The 21,845-nt window shown below is 37.3% G+C and overlaps 1 protein-coding gene across 1 annotated transcript in view; it reads left to right on the plus strand.

The window, feature by feature from the left end:
- LOC124594550 (transcription factor HIVEP3) overlaps positions 1-21,845 on the plus strand; it is a gene marked incomplete at its 5' end in the record, with an annotated part of 83,568 nt that overhangs the window by 31,305 nt on the left and 30,418 nt on the right. The window contains 9 exons of the mRNA XM_047132925.1: positions 1,144-2,473; positions 12,615-13,051; positions 13,177-13,452; positions 13,847-13,940; positions 14,016-14,136; positions 14,420-14,555; positions 14,638-14,761; positions 16,710-16,936; positions 17,068-17,888. Of these exons, the coding sequence (XP_046988881.1) occupies positions 1,144-2,473; positions 12,615-13,051; positions 13,177-13,452; positions 13,847-13,940; positions 14,016-14,136; positions 14,420-14,555; positions 14,638-14,761; positions 16,710-16,936; positions 17,068-17,888 (3,566 nt within the window). The remainder of the gene's footprint in view (positions 1-1,143; positions 2,474-12,614; positions 13,052-13,176; positions 13,453-13,846; positions 13,941-14,015; positions 14,137-14,419; positions 14,556-14,637; positions 14,762-16,709; positions 16,937-17,067; positions 17,889-21,845) is intronic.

Here is a 21,845-nt window from a genome sequence, read left to right on the forward strand (position 1 = left end):
CTCTCTCTGTCTGTCTGTCTGTCTGTCTGTCTCTCTCTCTCTCTCTCTCTCTCTCTCTCTCTCTCTCAGTAACTAACTCTGAAAACCACTGTTGACTGTGACCTTAATGTCTGAAGTGTCTTTCTTAAGAAAATGAGGGAACCTTTGGTTCCATATGTAAGGATTTTGTCATATTTGTCTGTTCACTGTCACTGACAAGAATGTGATTTTTGTTATTGACAATAATGTGATTTTCTCTATTCTTACTGGACTGTGAATGTGCTGAGGACTTTCTATCTTTACAAGTTCTTTTAGTGATACTAGTTAATCTCTTATTTTATGTCTGTCACACAAAGTATTTTACTTCAGTATTTCTACACACATTTTGAATCATCCTGCGATTCCTTCATGAAACATAATTTGAACAATAAGACAGTTACTGCATCATTGCTAATGCTATGGAGATGAAATTGTTCTTTGACATTGATGTGGAGGTATCGGGGGAACAAAGTACAACAGTAATTTTGAGTTGGTCTGTGATGTATTCACAAATGTCCCTAACTGGTAGTCATTTATCTGTGAAAGTGGTTGAAGTTTGTGGTTCAAATTTTGGACCTCAATATACAATTTTGACATATCAAAAATGTTAAAATATTTCTTGTTTTTGTCTCGCATTTCTCCTTTGTTTGCAACATAGTTTTAATTTCTTGTTCCTATTTGTCTTACTCCATTTCTTTCCTTGCTTCTGTTGCCTTAGTGTAAATTTTTAGTTATAGATTAAGAAAATTTATTTCAGAATTCTGTCATGTATTCAATGCAAAGTCGGCATTACACAGACAACATAGCACAATTTCTATTTGAGCTTTTATACTCTGTTGTTGTTGCCGATGTACGTTGGGTGTTTTGGCTCTGTGGTGCCATATGTCTTAACTGTACCCTCAAGCTGTAAAAGAATTAATTACAAAAATGGTCATCACATGATTGTGTTTACTGTTCTGTAACTTGTATAAAAACTTACCTGTGAATGCTACCCCACAAAACATTGAGAACAGTTGAAAATTCGGTTAGTGTAATTTCAACACTTTGCTTCATATCGTATGATAGATAAGAAATAGAAGTACAAGAAGTTAAATAAGATATTGTATCAGAAAATATCTTCTTCAGGTGGATGTACGTGCTGCAGTGGCCAGTGGTGATCGTGTGGCTCCACCTTTTCCATCACCGGGACCTCTACTGGGTTCTACACCTCTTATTGACAGCTACAGGCCTGAAGACAAAAGACGTCGCCTTGACTCGGAACGTTCATCCTCTGCATCTTCATCTTGCTGTACGTCACCCTTACCTTCATTGCGTTCCATTGAGGAATTATCAAAGTGCCCACCGCCAGCACCACCTCGGCCCAACTCCCTTCAGATGTTTGGGGGCGAGGTGCAAATCTTGGATGCAGCTGGTGAAATGAAGACATTGCGTATAGAGCCATCAACACGTGGCAGTGGGCACAGTCCAGGGCTCACAGTTGGGCACATGGGAGGAGGGCTTGTGGTAGGTCCCTGCTCTACAACAGCTAATGTAATTGAAGGCGGGCAGCCACAGTCTCCACACATAGTCGTTACGATAGCACGCTCTGGGCTTCACTCGGGAGGCACACTTGTTCAGCTACCTACGACAACTATCAGTTCGGGAGTAGCTGGCGTCGCTGCAGCAACAATGACTCCTACACCTGCAGGAGGCAGCTCTGCTAACGGTGCACGTACGCCGAGGACTTCGGGTGGTGGTGTAGTAAGCCCAAAGCCAACTCAAAACACCCCATCCACTGTTCCTGCTGCTGCTTCTGCACCTGCTATGTTTCCAGCAGCACGTCTTGTAACCCCTAACATTGCCACACCTGATTTGGCAGTACCTGGTATTCCTCCGCCAGGTCGTCCACTGCCATTTCCTGTGGCTTTCCCTGCATTCCTTAATCCCTTAACACACATCACTGCCTACAACCCTCTGACACTCCCTCCACCATCTGTTGCAAGTGGAACCAGTGGAACTACAGGGGTGGTGACAATACAGTATGGTGGTAAAGTTATTCCTCATGTGCCTGGAATACCTGGCCCGCAGACACTTCTCCTAAGGAATACTGCCCCTCTTGATTTAGCTGTGACTAGTGGTGTAGTGCAGGCATCACCAACCACTGTAGTGGACAGTCCTCGCATGAGTCCCCAAGTATCAAAAGCCCCTGTAAAATGTTCTACCACAGGACTCATAACAGTGTCTGCTCCATCCAAGCGTGAAACACGTGATGACACCATAAGGTTACCGAGTGCATCATCTTCGCCACCAAAGAAGATGCCAAAATTGCAGTCAACGCTACCAATGATCAAGGTAGACTGTGCTTCATCTCCTGGAGAAGTCACAGTTGAGCGTTTGGTTTCTGAAGATTCTGTCAAACGTTTATCACCATCAAAACCAGTTGCAATAACACCACCACCAAGGAAAGTTTCCAGAGGTTAGTTGTAATTGTATGTTTTGTATAGTTTGAACTATTTTGTACACCTCTAAGAAATAAGTTAGTATCTATCAAAATTAAATGTGGCCGTGTGTGTGTGTGTGTGTGTGTGTGTGTGTGTGTGTGTGTGTGTGTGTGTGTGTGTGTGTGTTCTGTGTCTATAAAAACCATTATCACCCTTTTGTTACACTCCCAACTTTTTCCATCAGTTGATGGATAGAAAATATCAGGTCGATCATGCTTCTTCCTTTCCTAAACCCGTGCTTTATTTCACTCAGCTCCTTTTCTATCTTCACTTCTTCGATTTAGTTAAAATCTTTAAAAAATCTTAGCTGTATGACTCTCAAGGATTATTCCTCTGTAGTTTTTACAAAGTCTTTTATTGCCTTTTTCGAAGACAGGAACAATTTCTCATCTTCTCCAGTCGTCAGGTATTGTACTATTTCTCTGCACACTCGACAGTGCTCTATACAGCCACTGCGTTCCCACTGGACCTGCTGCTCTTATCATGTCCACTGATACTTCATCAGGTTCTGGGACCTTCCCCCCCCCCCCCCCCCCCCCCCCATTTATCTTCTTCACAGCTATTTCCATTTCCTTCCATGTAATTTGTCCTAATTCTGCTTGCCATCTTCTCTCAATTTCTCCAGTATTTGTTGTTTCCTCGTGTACCTGCTCCTAAGGGTTTAATAGTTTCTTAAAATGTTCTCTCCAGAGATCTTTTATATTCCATGGATCTTCAGTCCCAGTACTATCCTCTGTTTCCATTTTTACTGGTACTTCAGAAGCCTTCCTTTTATTTTTCATAATTTTATAGAACATTTTCTTATTGCTCTTCACATCATCTTCAAGTTGTTTTGTAAACTCTTCTCATGCCTTTTTCTTTGGTGTTTTCACTATTTCTTTGCACTTCTTCTTTTCCTCTATGTTCCTTTTATGGTCCTCGTCATTTTTCGTTTCCCACCACTTTCTCCATGCTCCATTTTTTTCTTCTAACTGCTTGGATTGCGGTATCATCCCACCAACTTGTCTGTCTCACTTTTTCCTTTCCAGGTGTTCTACCACATAATTTTTGTGCTGCTTCGATTAAAGTGTCTTTGAATAAACTCCATTCTTTTTCTACATTGCAGAAAACTTTTTTTAGAAATTTTTGTGTGATTAATTCTCTATACTCCTCAGTACTTTCACTCTCCTTCAGTTTCCAATCCCTTATCATCGTCACTTTCTTCTGTTTTCAATTTTTACACACTGATTCATTTTCCATTGTCTCACCAGTAATCTGTGGTCTCCATCTGTGCTCACACTTGGAATTACCTTCACATTTGTTACTTTCTCTCCCCTCTTCCTACCTACTAGAATAAAATCGATTATACTCTTGGTTCTTCCATCCCAACTGTATCTGGGGATAACATGACTTTCTTTCTTCATAAACCAGCTGTTTGCTATTTTTTTCTCCCCCTCCTCTCTAATTCTTGTCACCTTTTCCCTTCCACTTAGTTTCACTTAATCCCAAAATATCTAACTTTCTCTCTGTTAGTACATTTGTCATTTTTTACGTTTTTCCCTTGAGGGTTAATATATTAAGGGTACCAATATTTAGGTTATTTTTAGTACATTTCATTTTATCTTCTTGTACTGATGAATACATTAGATGAAGATGGACACATTGATGTAATAAAGACAATGTACAGAGGACACAATTGTAGAATTAGAACACCATTGAGGAACTCTATATACTTCGAAATAAGACAAGGACTTAAACAAGGAAGTATTATATCTCCTGCACTTTTTAATGTTGTTGTGGAGGTAATGAATAGGGCAGTTAAAGATATAGTAAAAGAAAAAGACAAAAAATGAGTTTCGCAGATGATACGGTAATATGGGGCGATAAAAAGGTGGATGTACAGTTACTACTTGATATGTGAAAGGAAATAATGAAAAGATCTGGGTTAAAAATAATTAAAGATAAGAGTGAAGTAATGGTATTTGGAAGAGACGTAGGGCTCAACAGGATATTACTTTGAATGGAGAACCCCTCAAAGTGGTAGACAATTTCACTTATTTAGGGAGTGAAATATCTAGTGTTCGAAGAATTACCAACGAAATTAATAGGAGGTTACAGAAGGGAGGCAGTTTCTACCAATCAATAAAACACCTGATTTGGAATACGGAAGTTTCAGAAAAAGCAAAACTCCTTATGTATAAGAGTTATTACTTCTGTATTGTCACCTATGGAGGAGAAACATGGACAATGACAGAAAGGGACTGGAGCAGACTGCGAGCAGGGGAAAAGAAATTTCTCAGAGTGGTTAAGGAAAAACAAGGATGGACAGAGTAAGGAATGTAGAGATTAAGATGGTATGGGCACATTAAGAGGATGCGTGGGCAGAAACTTCCCAAAATTATGGAAGAACTAAAGATGGATGGAAAAAGACCTAGAGGGCACCCAAGAACATTGTGCAAAACGGGAGTGAGAATATCTGTAGAAAGGAGAGGTGTGAGCTGGCAGCAAGTGGAGGAATAAAAGTGGTGGGAGGACCGAGCCAAATGGAGAGGACTCGTCAGCACCCAGACCCGGCAGTATGAAAGACATACTCCTAATACCATGTTAGTAGCACTTCTAGACTTGGATAATGGCCAAAATACTGTGAGGAAGAGTGTTCACAAGTTTAGTTACGTATGCCATATCCAGCTCAAGCTACTAATTGCTGATCAGATCCCATAGAAATTCCAAATTTCAGGGACGTTGGTTGATATGTTTCACACATTGTTTCAACTAGTTTCAGACATTTTTCTATGGGATTAAGATGTGATCTGGTAGACCAACCAGTGTGGTTCCTGCAATTCAGTCATGTCTTCTCATTCACCCATCTTACTGTATTGATTCCATACAACAGCCTAGTGCGTACACACCACCTCACTTCCATGACTTACGTTGGTGGTTGAGGGTCATATGACCACCTGGTACCAGTTCTACAGCATTCAAAAGTGACAAATCTGCTTTCTTAATGGAAGGACTGAGATTTTGTTCAGTGAGTTTATATGCTTTTTAGTCAGCATTACTTCATCTATTTTTGCTGGAGAGACATTTATCGAATTGTTAAATACCAAATAATGTGGAATGTTACGTGAATGATTTACTTTAAAGGAAGAGAAAGGAGGCGACAAAGGTTTAATATGTAAACATGTATTATCTGCCTCTTCAGCTTTTAATTAAACATCTATCACATACATGTAAAAATAACAGTATTATGAAAAGGAAAGTCGCTACTCACAATATAGCTGAGATGCTGAGTCGCAGGTAGGCACGTTTTTGACATGTATGTAAAAGCAATTCTTAGTGGATTGTTTTTAAGTGAATGGTAAAATCAATAGATTGTACAGATCTTCTACAACAGTTGAGGTCGTAGTATAAGTTGATGACAGAAAACATACTTAGTTACTTATTTTGTAAGTAAAGATCAGATTTTCTTTGCCGTTAGCCGATATTTTGCTTTATTCACCGCTGGTATGAATTCCAATAGAATATAGTGTCTCTCAGACTTTTTCTGTAGACAGATATAAAACGTATTCAGAAAAAGTATAGATGACAGAAATGTATGCTAAATTTAATACTGTTACATTATCACACAAAATTTTAAGTAGTTTGTGATAAACTACATAAAAACCTAGGAAAATTTTTAATTTCATGTGCTTTGAAGTATACGTTTTGCTAACTTCACATTCAAAATATGAATCTACACAGATATCTGTGTACATTCTAGGTACATTCTAAACAGCAGTCCATACAGTGCATGGTGGAGGATACCTCATACCACAGTTAGTTATTCCCTTTGCAGTCCCCCTTGCAAATGGAAAGTGGGAAAATGACTGTCTATATGCTTCTATATGAGCCTGGATTTCCATTATCTTGTGTATGTAGTCCTGATGTGGCATGTGCATTGGTGGCAGTCCAACTGTTTTGCACTCTGTCGTAAATGAGAATTATCCAAATGTTCGCTATAGTGTTTCTCAAAGGGAATGTCCTCTTCCCTCCAGGGATTTCCATTTGAGTTCGTGGATCATTTCTAGAATCGATGGGTACTACCTACTAGCAAATTTAGTAGCACAACTCTAAATTGTTTTGATGTCTTCCGTTAATCCATCCTGGTGGATCTGAAACACTCGAGCAGTACTAAAGATTCTGCCGCACAGATACATTCTTTGCACTGACACATTCTCCTTTATAGATGAGCTACAGTTCCTAAAATTCTCACAGTAAATTGATGTCAACAGTTTGCCTACCCTACAACAGACTTTGTGTGTTCATTCAATTTTGTGTCACTTCGCAATGTCACACAGAGAAGTAATTGATGTAATTGTATGAAGTGGCATGTCGCTAGTACTGTATTCAAACATTACAGGATTGCTTTCCCTACTCATCTGTTTTAACTTAAATTTTTGTACATTTAGAGCAAGCTGCCATTCAGTGTGCCTTCATAAGTTTGTTTAAATATTGAGCTTTCATTTTTATACATTTTGTATTATGGCATTTGTCACTAATTCAACAGGCTAAGAAACTTAGAAGGTTAAGTAATTTCATTGTGGAGACTAAAAGTGAATCTTAATTTGGTTCCAAGTCAAATTTACAATTGTTATGGATTTTCCTGCTTCCAGCTTCTGTTTGCTCGGTGATACTAGTAAATAGACAGCGTAAAGAGCTACCCCAACTATAGTTTGTGATGCTGTCCTCTGTGCCAAAAATTGTATTATTTTCCTCTGGCAACTGCATACTGAACTTCGCTGTTCTTCATGGATAATTGTGTTGCATTACAATTTCCTTGCCTTTATTAATGAGAAAGGTTGTTGGCATAGTCGTTTGTCTCATTATTCTGAAATAATGAAATGCTTTGAATGGTGTAATGAAACTAACTGTATTACTTCAACATGCTGTTAATGTTAAATGTCCTTAAAGGAATTTCAGAGCAATCTTAAAGTATTAACTGTATGGTCTACCAGAACTAAATGTTTAACCAAGTGAGCCATTGCTCCACCTCTGGTGATTTCATTCGCAATGTAATGTTAAGCTACAATGTTAGAAAGTAATGTTCATTGTGTATTAATAGGATTAAAGTGAAGTTGCCCTCAACCACCTCATCAGTGCTTTACTGGGCTTTGGCCTATGATTGCATTTACCTTACTCTGGCCTATAAACTGATTTACACAGCCTACAATAGGGAGACCAACAATTTATTTGGACTTTGAATCATGGTGGAATTTACATTTTCCCCATTCACAGTACCAGAAGCAAAAGTAGTTTTATCTGTTGTAAAATTCGTTTGATCGACCAAAGATCAATCTAAAGTAATAAAACTCAATGCTGCACTTAAAATAACCTGAAAGTATAAGCAATGTGAAAGAAGAGATTTTGTTGCAAGGAAACTATTCTGCAATCCTAAATGATAAACACAGAAAACCCAATTAAATGTTGATAATTAAAAAATATAGAAGTAGTGTAGGTGTCCAATTATCTTTAACTATAGGTTCCATGGGATGTCACTGATCAGATTGGGGTGAAAACATGAAAAGCATGTTTCACACAATTTCGTGCAATACATAGCTAAAAATGAAATCCACTTGCTGCATCCCAATTGAGCAAGATACTGTGAATATTGCTACTTTTAAGCTGAAGCTTCACCCATAGTTACAGTGCTGAATAAAATTTTAGAGGAAATAATAGTAAAAAAGTTTATACTCAGTCATTTTGTAATATGTAAGACATTAACTAAGTTGTGAGCTAAATTGCCATTAAAATCAATAGAAAAATTATTGACAAGAAATGCATTAAATATGAAGTCTATTTCTTAATATAGGATCATTTTACCGAAGAGACTCTGAGAAAGTAGAAGTGGCTGGTAGGTATCGTGTATCCCAACATTGTAAATTTTTTTTCTGAAAACTTGTGTAATAATGTGATTTCACTCATGGATAAATAACAGTGATCTGTTTATGTTTAAATCTTTCAGTATTGCATTGTAGCCAAAAGCTTAAGCCCATATCAGTTTTCTGTAACTGTTTGATTATTCGGTATCAAGAATTTTACGTGGAGAGAAATAAAAGCTGTGACCAGTTTATTGTAATACTGTTTCTCAAGTATTAATTTCAGATCTGAGCTTCAGTTAAATATTTCTTACGTATACTGTTCTACAGCCTTGACAAATTGTATGAAATACATACTGTTGTAATAATAATCCACCAGTGCTACTTTTTTGTGTTTTATTTACAGCATTCTATTTTTGGTTGTAAGTTGAATTTTTATTTACATTACCAGTTGTTAAATGTTATTTTTTCAATTATAATCTAATACTTTGTCTTGCTGCATTTGAGCTTGTCTGTTACAATATTCTATACATGTGTCACAGATACAGTCCATTATTAAACTTGTATTTATGATGAAAATCAATTTATATCATGTGTAAAATTGAGGATTGGTTTTTGTTAATTATCTCTCGCCAAAAATTGACTAGATTTCTATTTCCTATAAGATGTTCATGTAGCTTCGTTTATCAGCTTTATGAAGAATTGAAAGATTAGTGCATATGTCTTCTGTAAAGTGATATTCCTGAAGATGCAGTACTTAATGTGGAGATGATGATTTTGCTTTTGTTTATATCTTTGTTTGTATGTTGTAATAAATTTCCATCCTGTTCGTTCAATTTGGAATAAGGCACAGTCACTGTATTTAATTGTATATATTCCTGATTGACTATATTTTTGAGGTTTGTCTGTTCTGCATCCTATTTTCATTCCTAGCTTGTTCTATGTGCAAAAGCTAATTTTAACATTAGTGATAATGTGAAATGTGTTACTTATTTTTTGGGAAGTATTTCCTCATATATGGTAACATAATTGATTTTTTTCTTCTTTTTCTACTTTCTTAATGTTATCTCTTCACTTTCGTTTGCAGATTTGCAAGTGATTTACTTTCTGTATATTTTATGGACTATATCAGGATTTTAGCTGTTACTCATGGCTAGAGTTTTAATTGTATCCAGTTCTGTCTTCATGACCTCTTTGCTCAGTGGAACTCTGATGACACATTCTATCATGGTTTCTGTGTTAGTGGTGGTCATGATGAGTTATGCATCATGCAGTCGCTTGTCTTAGGTTTACAAAATGGAAATGTGCCCAAGAAGCTTATGCTCTTGTTGGTTTCATATTTGATGGTCACTTTGATGCCGTTATGGGTTTTATTCATTTGTTGATTAACTTCATTAGTTTTGTCATAGTTTCATTAAAGAGATTAAGAGGATTGTCTACATAATATTGGTAAGTGACTTATCAGCTGATTAGGATTGTTCTCTGATTGTAAGTGATCAAAGAAAATAATTACCAGGGTTCCTGTGAGGCAGCTTCCAATGGTGGTCCCATCATTCTGCAGGTATCTCTCCCCTTGGAAAATGAAATAATTGTATGACAGCACACACAGCTAAATATTTTGTTAAATCACTTAGAAAATAAATTTTTCGTTCCTGACCTTATGTTGATGTTACCTTCACTCTCTTTAATGGAAACAATCATGAGATAAATTGAATTTCACCAACAAATGAATAAAATTTATAATAGCATCAAATTTACCACCAAATATGAAACCAATCATCTGCATTTCTTTGAGAATCATGAAGGTTTGATATAGTAGGAACATGGTGTTCTTGATTCATTGTAAAGAAAAGTAACTCGTAATGCAAAATAAAGGAAGTAACACATCAATGCATAGTACTACCATAAACATGGTACGAGCAACTTTTTATTTGTTTATACACTTCATTCTTTCCTTTTTCTGTTTTATTCTATAGCCTACGCTATTCTGAGCTCTTTTACGAAACTTGGTCTCTAATTTTTTAGATAAATTTTTATTACACTTTGTTCCCCAGTTGGAACGTCATACAGAAATGTTTCAGCATTCTCTTTGTATACCCCTCTTTTTATATTCTTCTTTGCGTAATGTTCATAGTTCATTTTCCACAAGCAAGTTCCTTTGCGGTACAGTTTTATAAGTTTTTTGACTTGGTCATTGCTCCACTCCTTCGCCAAACTGCAAGTAACTAGAACTTGATGTCGCATGAAAACTACAGAAAAACTCATTGATTTTAAGAATGTAATCTGGCCCATTATTGCAGAAATATACATGTGCATCACCAGCTAATGAGCCCAAATGGGTTATTTCAAGAACTGCAGGTGATGGCCACAATGTCGTGTCTCCACTAATGCATAGGCAGAGACTGGAGATGGTTCCAGAATCTGTCAGGAATATCCATGGCCCTTCTCTAACATCCATATGCGTGTGTGTGTGGCCAACAAATGTACCCCTGTGCAGACAGTTCGGTGCAAGACGCTGTGATTAGACAATTTATGATATGATATGATATAATATAATAATAATAATAATAATAATACTTTAATAAAATTAACTATTTTCACTGTATCACGAGGTACAAAGTCTTTTCACATCCGTGTAACAATAAGTCAATTTAACAATTAAAAGCAGCAGTGGATATTTAAGTAATAATCTTGTTACTCATGTTACGGCCATCTATTATTTTAATGTAACACCGGAGGTGAAGTACAGTGTCAGTAAATACTGTGCAAAGTAAAAAACTGCTTGCAAATGGGCCACAGAGACTTCCACACAACAGTGTGATGTGTGGCGGGCATGCCGCTTGACGACCAGCTCAGCCGCATGATAGGTACCTGGCTGGACTCGGGGTCATAACGGGGCACCAGGCAGTGTGATTCGAGGCTTGCCCGGTAGTCTTCTCTGTGGTCCCGGGTGGACCATACAGGCTCAGTGCATGCCTCTGGACTCAACCCATTCTTCATAGAACCAAAAAAGGGATCTACACGAACATCTTAGATGAAATAGTAATCTCATTTTAAATGAACATTCAGAACATAGAAATAAAATAGATCACAATTCTAAAAACAACATCCAACACCTTAAAAGTCGGATGAAATTACACATAAAATCAAAAGAGAATGAATCATTGCTTGAAACTGGTAGTGGTAAACAAAATATAAAAAAGCGCCTCTGGCAATTATTATTACAACAGTATCCACTCAAATGAAATGTTTCCGGTGCTTCGAAAAATTAGTGATCTACCTTATTATTTTAATAACATTGTTACTGGTGATGAAACATGGATTTACTGCCATAATCCTCCAACCCATTCAGAAAATAAGAAGTTAGTCATTTGGTGGTAACAGTTGTTACCTACCGTTCTGATACCTTATAAACTTATTGGCTGTTGGAGTAATGCGTACACTGCAGCAATCGGGTTGTTATTAAATGTTTTCTTTCATGTTTTGCTTTCTTCCGCAACAGACAAATGATATTGTCTTTATAACGTTGTGGGATTGACTAGTATCCAAGAGCATGTCTGGACCATGATTAAGTTCGTGGTTTAATTGCATATAGTTCATGCAGTTTTCTCTCATACAAGTGGAAAACAAGTTTACATTGACAGCAGAAATATACTGTATTTGAACCATTTAAATGCCCTTGGTGACAGCTTTTCAAATGCTGGAAGGAGGAGAGTACCATGTGTTTCATGGGAACTAGCTGAGAGGATGAGCCAACTTAGGCTTGACAATGTGTAGGTGTGATCAACTTAGATCTTGGGTTCATTCTCAGTGCAAGTATGGTTTGATAGAACTGCTTCAGCTTAGTTCCTCATGAGCAGTGGCCAGAGGCTTTATTACTGCCGACCAGTGGTTGAAGGTGTTTATCACAGGCAAGTCTGACCCATTGATAGGGTGATTTTTTTCTGGGAAAGTTTCCTAGTCATCGTATTGAGATAGTAGTATTTACCACCAGGCTTAACTATCAGTATGTTCATAAATAACTGAATGACAAAAGACCCATTTTTGTATTAAAAATTGTTTAGCTTCTAGGAACATTTTAGAGTGAACTAAGACTCCCTAAAAATGTAAAATGTCTCTGTTATTAAAGGTCACCATAATAGCTAGCACCAATGAGAAAGAGTTGATACAAATTTAGTGACAGTGGTACTAGTATCACGTATTATAATTTTACAGCATTCATTTTATGTTATCGTAATTTATTTCTTTATTTTCAGTAATTTATATTTATATGTGATTCCAGGAAGTGACAGTATTGTGATGGGCTCTAAATGTGAAAGTTCATTATCACCTGCAAAACCAGAAAATGGTGGCAGAACAGAAAGTGCAGATATCGAAAAAAGTATAGATAATGAGGATGGAAATGGAAAGAGTGGAAATTCTGATAGCTCTCATCGTCCACGGTTTCTTAGGCCTACATCGTTACCATTGAAGCCAGGGACATTTACACCAAAGAAGGTACACGGTATGGGGTTGACACCAGTTTTGCCTCTCGTAAGCCCAGAGACCCCACGACCAAAAAAGTCGTATGGACAGTTGTACTTGAATGGGCATGCATACACATATTTGGGCCTAAAATGCTCAGCTCGTTCGTATTATTGCACTCTGAATAGGCTTCAACCTATGTATGTGCTACACAGCCCTGAACACTCGAAGCTGTCAATGTACTCCAATTGGAAGGTAAGCTTTACAAAACAATTTTACTTAATTTATGTAAAATTGTTCAAGAACAGTATATAATAATTTATATAAATATGACTTTTATCTTCTCCTGAATTTGAATAGCAAGTGTCGTTTTATTTCAGGTTTGTTCAGAGGCTGCTCCAAACCCTCTTGGTCTAGAGCCTGGCAAGGCAATGGCACTGTACGATTCACGTCATAGACCAGTTGTGTATACAGTGGCAAGAGCTTCACAAAAGCATGCATTGGTTATGACCCATTCATCATATTGGCAGAATAAAACTTTGAATCAGATGAAGAACAAAGAAAAGAAAGATGTAAGTGATGAAGGTACATCTGAAGATAAGACACATGCTGATGACGGAGAAAATAGTTCCGAGAACACCACCAGTGGACAAGAAGTAGGTATTGCACTCGCTGTTCAAAGGCTGTGACAACATAGTATCTAACTTTGCTGTGCTCTTCAGAATTCATTGCAGAAATAGTATTTTGTCTTCTTAATAAATTTTTCACTGATCAATTTATTGTAGTTAAGTGTATTTCAGGTGTTAAAACCTGACCAAGTGAAGTGTCTCCCTGGCAATGAAGGTAGAACTAGAGCATCAAGTGTAGCCTTTTTAATGCATACAATTATCCTTGATGAAAAAGGGATACAAATCAGTAAGAAAGACATCCTGAACATGCTGCACTACAAGCAGTTTCAAAATATAATTTTTGTCATTGCAGCTACATACTTCATTTGGTCTGGCTGTACAAACAGTACAAATACTTTTTGCTGTCATTTGCATCTTGTAGGGTCCACAAAGTGGTGAGCAGCCACCAAGGAGGCTTAAAATCTTTGATGGGGGCTTTGAGTCTAATGAAGAATATACATATGTGAGAGGGAGAGGTAAGCAGAATTTTGGAATGATCTTAACATGAACAACAATGTTGAGGACATAATTCTCACTAACACATATTTTAGGCCGTGGTCGTTATGTGTGTGAGGAATGTGGGATCCGTTGCAAGAAGCCCTCTATGCTCAAGAAGCACATTCGCACTCACACAGATGTCCGGCCATTCACCTGCAAGCACTGTAATTTCAGGTGAGAATAATTATTTTACTTATTTTCAAGGAAACAAAGCTGAACAGTTAACCTATTTACTGTAAGTTTGATGGTAGTACCAATAATATGTAGAGTAGTCATGATGGCTGTGCTTTACTCGTTGCTTGAGGTATTGCAATAGATGTAAGATTTCAGATGTCTTTTGGTAGTAATGTTTACAACATGTATCAAAATTTATTCGTCGTACGCCTGAAGACCCATGGCTTCAGTTTGTGTCCTTTTTAATTACTTTGTATTCTTATGCAAATATAACTTTTTACAGTTTCAAAACAAAAGGAAATTTGACAAAACACATGAAATCAAAGGCACATTACAAGAAGTGTGTAGAACTTGGAATTGTACCTGTACCAACTGTTGTTGATGATAGTTACATTGATGAAGAATGTCTGGCAAAACAGGTACTGAAGAAGCTGCTGTTTGTTGTAATATGATGTGTTACTATGTTATTTTAGAACAGAGTTACATATATGATCTTTGCAGCAAGCAATGCGAGCTTCTCGAATTGAAGATGGTGAATCGGAGTCTGATGATAATGATGAAGATGAGGATGATGATGATGATGAGGATGAAGATGAGGATGATGAACAAGTGCCAGCTGATGAGGGTAAGAAATATATTTATTTTGTTTTTATTTATATATTTTTTATACTGGAATATTGGTAATTGTATGTCAAGGTACAGCAATATTTTTTTTACAGATGTACAGTTTTGTATGCTGGTCAATGTTTAATATAGTTTAGTTGAATATGATAGCAAACCTAAAGAAAATGTTCCTTGTTTGTTATAGATGTTCCTAAAATTCTCGTAATATGGTAACTGAGCAGTTTCTATATATGTCTAGAATAGATTTAGGTGACTTGAATAATGCACCAACCATTTCTTCTCATATTGTCCAAAAAAAAGGACTTGTAGGTTTGGAAGCTTTTGACTGTTTCAGTTTGTGCCTGTGTGTGTTAGTGTTTGCTTGAAGCAAAGCAGTCATTAAAAAACAGATGGTACAAACAGAACAGTTCTCCCTGAGAGCAATGCAGCAGGCATAGTCCAGAGGCTTTCTAGGAAGAGTATGCCATGACCAGTTGAAGTACATCTACATTCAACAAAGCACTGTAAAATGCGTGGCAGAGGGTACTCATCATTGTACCGCTTATGAAGGCTTTTTCTCACACTTTTGTAGGGAACACGGGGAGAATGATTGTTTAAATCCCTCTGTAATTAGTCTAATCTTGTATTCACTGTCCCTTCTGGACTGATACATAGTGGATTGCAGTATATTCAGAGATTCCTCTTTTACCACTAGTTCTTGAAACATTTTAGGTAAGCTATCTCTATATGATTGGCATCTTTCTTCAAGTGTCTTGCATTTCAGATTTTTCATATCAGCATTTCCATGATACTCTTCCAGTGATCAAATAAACCTGTGACCATTTGTGGTGCTGTTATTGGTGTACATTCTGTATCCCCTGATAACCTTGTACGGTACACATCTCTCACACTCGAGCAGTATTCTAGGATAGGTTGCACAAGTGCTTAGTGACTGCCACAATGTTTCACATATGAGCCAGCCCATCACTGGATAGAACTGAGTCTACACCGTGTGAAGTCCAATCAATAGGAGTGTTCATTTTCTTGGATTGGAGAGAAGCAGTGGATGCAACATAATGCAGACATTAGGAACTGCAGAGTAAATGATGATGTGAGAAGTAGAAAGATAACACTCAAAATTTGAGAATTTTTTCAATTACAGGTAAAATTATGCTCATTGACCTGACGGTTCATTACTGTCCAGCTCCTGACAAAGGAATAGTCTGTGGTTTTGCTTCACACCCAAAAATACTCGATAGTTAAAAACAAACACCAGTAAATGCATGGAATTATCTTGTTGCATGCCAGTATCCCACCATAGAAAACACTGCACTCCAAAGAAACAATTTGGAAAATGCACTTGAAACTACTCAACCCTCCATCATGAACTGCACACTGGCAAAGTGAAAAATTATTTGCGAGGACACCGGTCTCTGATGGACATAAAAGCGATTGATGCAGTGGTGCACCCTGTAATTAGACTATTATAAACAAGGCATAACAATATTGATACTGGTTTTTTTAATCAAATTGTATTTCTGGCTATATTGTGGTGGGACTTACTTTTCTATTTACCTTTTTTTCCCAAAAGAAAACATTTCTGATTTCCATTTGACTGACAGTCATAGTAAATTTTATTATGTTTCTTTGTTACATATTTCTGTTCCCTCTGATGGTCACACATTATAGTTATGATTAATATACATTTTTTGAATTTATAATTATATTCCGATATATAACTTCATAGTTTTAAAATGGAGTGAGAAACCATACTTACATTGCTGTTACTTTTTCTAAAGTCATTCTTGGTTTTTCCTCATTATTTTGATAGCTCATAATTAGTCTGTAAAAAGAGCTGCATATAATAAAATTAACACAGTACCTATTTCCTCTGTTTGGAAAAAAATTACATGTTGAAATGTTGTATCACAAAATGGCAGATTCACTAACCCTTCTTAAATTTTTTGCAGACTGTGATGATGAGGCAAACAAAGGAGCTCCAGAGCGTGAAGCAGCTCGCAGCTTGCTGTCTCTCAGTCGCGGTGGTGGCTCGAGTTCACCGGGGCTTGCGTCGGCTGGTTTAGTACCTGCAGTTGCAGCCAGGCCAAACACATACCCATATATGGCTACTACTATTGTTCCGACACCACACACTCCAACACTTTCAGCAGTCAGTGCTCAGACAGAGCGTGAAAAGGTACAGAACTAGGACTGAAACAAATTTATAAAATGCACTTTCTCTCTCAATTGGGTCTTGTTTCATTATTTTGTATTTAGAAACAGTGTAACACACTAAAACAATGCTAATAAAAATTTGTGTTTCTACAGGTGTCAAACAATACTGGACTGGCCCTTGGACTGGAAGGAACCACAGGTGGTGGACTTGTTGTGCAAAGCACAACAAACCGTTACTATTTCCCATCTAACCGCACAACCACTACTACTTCCACACCACAACCTGCTTTGAGTGTCAGTAGCCCCACCACCTCCACTGTACCTCTTGTCACTACACGTGATAAAGATGGTCTTCCAGTAGACCTAAGCACTCGATCACAACTTCAGCTGCATGTCCAGACACAGCCTACAACTCCAGTTTCAGAAATTCTGACTCCTGTTTCGGAACCAGCTACCCTTCTCGCTTCTCTTTGCAGCTCTGCAGAGCGATGTCCTCCTCCTCCAGCACCTCCAGTACCTGCCCCAGCTGAAGCTACAATGCTGCAGGCTTACCTGACTGAACGAGCTTTGCAGGATGCGAGAGTGAAGCGTCATCAGGTACTACAGCCTGAACCTACTCCTCCAGTAACAGATGTTGCTGGAAATTGCAGTACACCGACTGCTTCATTTCCAACTCCTGTATCACGTACTGAAACTTGTTTGTCAGTAGAGGTGACCTTCCCAGCTGTTTCTTCAGTTGCTGCCTCTGTATCTTCTTCCATCCCTATTTCGGTAGCACAGTCTTCAAGTATGCATGTGGAACTGACAGCACCAAATGGATCACCTGCACGATCCTCTCCTTTTAGCAGTCAGCGTCCATTGTCTCCACCTACCACTCAGACTACGACAACTCGTGAAAGTCCAACTCAGTCACCAGGTGGTCCAAAAGCAGAGTTCATGCCACCGTCCAGTGGCCCGTCACCTAGCTATGTCAGGTAAGTTCACATAAACATCTGACTGACAAATGCATTTGCTATTTCACCCTGTAAAAATGTAATGTTAGTTTCGTTGTGTAATGATTAGTTTGAACTGATCTGTAGAGCTCCAGAATTTGCCTTTCTATGAGAATGGACTTTGTGTTTCTTTTCGCTGATAGATGCACTCACATTTGTCATGATTTGACAATCCTCAAAGGTAGAGGAAACTGCTTTGAAGACAGGCCAATGGAAACAGAAATAAGGAACAAATGAAAAAAAAGAAATATTACTGAAAGAGTTATTGTAATTGTAAATACTGGTTCATTAATGGAAAATGAGAGGAGAACAAAATGATAGGAAATAAGAGGCAAAATGAGTACAGAGAAGGTCTGTCAAATCACAGAACCAGAGACAGAAGCTGGAGACTGTTTTAACTGTGATCACTTTTCCACTGCTGCTGTCCTAATAATTGATCGGTTCATAAGCAGTTAGAGAAATTCGAATAGTTGAATAAGAACATGAGGTTTAATGAATATTTGTGAATCATTCTCCAGGCTTATGACTCACGAAAAGTACTACATCAGTAAAAATAATCAACTTTTGAAATACAGTGTAATTTCATAGATAAAAAAATCTGCTCACCCAACAGTGGCAGGAGCACACATATCAAGATATTAAAAATTGCTAGCTTCTGGCAAAAGGGTTGAAGGGGAAGGAAAAGGATTGGTAAAATCTATAAAAATGAGTAAGGTTCGGAAATATTGCTCAGACTCCCAAGTCAGGGTGACACTTACCGGATGGGATGTGAAGGAAAGATTGATTGTTGGGGACTGCACCCCAATGGGAGGTGGTACTTATCCCCACAATACTTCTTTCCAGACAGTAAGTGTTGTTGTACTGAGCTTGGTTGAAATTGATCCACTGGTTTTGGAGGAGGTGTGGAACATGCACACATTCATGCATTTTTGTAATATATGTAGATACATATTCCTTCCTCCCTTGGTACACCCACCCTATTTCTTACTATACTACATATTTTAGGGCACAGTATCCTGTTTAAAGCTCATAGCTGCTCCTCCTTATCCACCTATTACATTGACATCCCGCCTTCCATTGTGCAAATAAACTTAACTGGTTGTGTAGTTTTACCTTCTGCCTTCTAAGTACCCATTTATACCAGTTTAGCCTTTTTGCCTGTTTTCTATGTAGATACTGGCAAGATATCGGTCCCAGGAATTCGAAGACTATATCAAAATCTCTACCATAGTTCGTCAGACTATTCTGGACATAGAAAGTGAAGCGAGCAGGGGACGTCAGTTTATACATGTTTATATTGAAGACTTAATAAATATTTTATTTACTTACTAAAACATGACTGTAACTTACATTTTATATTTGCAAGCTGTAATATTTGTCTGTTATGCTTTTGACAGAGGATGAATGAAGTGAACATTCTAATTGTAAAAGGTATTTTTTTGTGTGATATGATTACAATTTAACAATTTTCAATTTGTTTGTACTTCACTTGCACTGTGAAAGCTTGCTTCCAGCCAAATTTCGTGATTATGTGTCAACGGAAAGTACCATATAGGTTTTGATGAGGGAGTTTTTGAGTTTCAAAAAATGTGGCATAAATGACTGCATGTTTCGATTGCATTGCCTTAGAAGCTTAAAATTTTTACACTGCGGATGGACCATTGGCCTTAATATGTGACATAAATTTCAACTTGATACGTGTATCCATTCCTTAGAGAAATGGTTCTTTAACAGTTGCACAGACAGAAGGATGGACAAGAAAGTGACCTATAAGGGTACAGTTTTTTCAGATTGTGATGTGGTACCTTAAAAATTTTGGGACTGTTCTGTTATAATCCCTGGAAAGATGATAGAAGGGGTGGTAATGAAAAAAATTCATGTATTGAAAGCACGTAAAGTAATTGTAGCTACCTTACACAAAACAATATAAATTCAACTAATAGATCTATGGAAACAATTATGTGCTTTAAAAATAGTTATGCCACAATATGGTTATATTTCAGGATGTCAGTCTTGTTGTGGCTGATTTGTATACATTATCTTAAAAGCTAAATCAGAGGCCAATTCCATTCTCTTGGTGGAATAACCTTTTGGCATGTCATTTTAAGCTAATCATGACAGTGGTATTGGAAAGTGTATCCCAATACACTCCTCTGGATACACTTAGCAACCCAGCTATCTCTTTTTGTGTAATGTGGGTTTGAGGCTTCCTACCTTATACTTCAAATTCCTTTTTCTTTTCCTTTTATTTGTTTCCAAAATTTTTTTACTTTTTTCTTCATCTATAGCATACCATCTAGACTTACGGGTAACTGAACCCTTTCTTGTCATTAAGAGTTTTCTTTTTTAAAACTAATGTTAAGTTATGATTGCAGAATATTATACTAAAATCACACCTTTCATATAAATTAATATTAAACACTGTTGGACAACCAAAGCTGTTGATACTAGTTCTAAATTGTCCATAAAGATCGTGTATATATGATACCCATCAGTTCAGCTGTAGCTATGCACTAAATTTAATTAATATCTCCCAAACTCATTGTTCACAGACAATATCTGACAAAAATGTAAATTAAACAGATGGCTGAGTATTTTGCTGAACCTTTATTCAGCTAAGTTGGCAACATGCTCCTCCACTGTTGTAAAAGTGAAATCTGTTGTTTCTGCTTCATCTGAATCTTTACCTTGTTTAGGAATATTTAATCTGATGCTAGTCTCTGAAGTTTTTTTCAGATCTGTATTTAATTCACTAGCATATTTATTTAATCCATTTATCATTAAATTAGACAGTTTGATTGTATCAGAATGTAATTCCCCTTTTGAACTTAATAGTATAGGTAACACTCATAATGGATTTCTATTTATCATTACACTTTCCTAAAATGAGACAGCAATGTATTCATCTAACATATTGGTATGATGATATGTTTTAGCATTTATTGTATCTAACTTATTTACTTGTTGGTCTGTTAGCATTTATTATATCTAAATTTGCATTTAGTTCAGTAATTGTCTGAGCCTTGGTCTCAGCCAGAGATTATTTGAACCTAACCCCTGCATCAGCTCGATGTACCCTACCATTAATTGCATTTAATTTGCCAGTAGGTCAGTACTTCTAAAATTTCTTTCTGCTGCTGGTACTGTGAGCCACTGTGCAATAGTTGATTACCAGACATGAACAGTCCAACAATAATGGGTCTTCCTGTACAGTATTTTAATTTATTTATGTTGAAGGTCATACGTCGTGGATAATAATGCCGTTATAACGCTCCCTCAGGGTGCTTCCACAATTGCTTTTGGAACATATTCCTGTAAATTTGTCTTTCAACAACGTTCTTTTAAGTCAACATGTTTTACCAACATGCAGGGTACTCTTTCTCATCTGATACTGAGTTGGGGCATCACAAACTTTTACAATCACTGCTTTGCATGAAATGTCCAACTGAGTTGGTTTCAGTGGCCCACAGTAATCCCTCATTTCCCACTTTTGTTCTTGATAGACATAACTGCCTGATGTAAGTTGTTTTTGAAGTACATCTTATGTATATTAGGACATATCCGGCAGCAAGATTTCAGACACTCTCCTGGGCCTCATCCAGGACAGAGTCGTAGCAATTTAAATTTCCCCAAAGATCAAAAGGTTTGTTTCCTGAGCATAATAAGGATAAGGTGGTCAGTGAGAATGGGTATGCCATCTGCAAACCGTCTTCCAAATATGCCTGGCATTTTATTGTGATGTGGCCACCAACAAGCTCTTCATAATAATTGACAATATCACCAGGGGCTTGTACTTGCTTTTAAGCTTGTGCTATTTGGACCTATCCTTCCTGTACACTTGCTTAAAGTCGCTGGACATGGAAACATGCAGCCCAATGCACACTTTGCCATCTCCATTCATCTGTTCTTAACACCAGTTCTTCGTTCTTGTTTGCAAAC

The sequence above is a fragment of the Schistocerca americana genome, chromosome 1 (genome assembly GCF_021461395.2).
Source record: "Schistocerca americana isolate TAMUIC-IGC-003095 chromosome 1, iqSchAmer2.1, whole genome shotgun sequence".
NCBI lineage: Eukaryota > Metazoa > Arthropoda > Insecta > Orthoptera > Acrididae > Schistocerca > Schistocerca americana.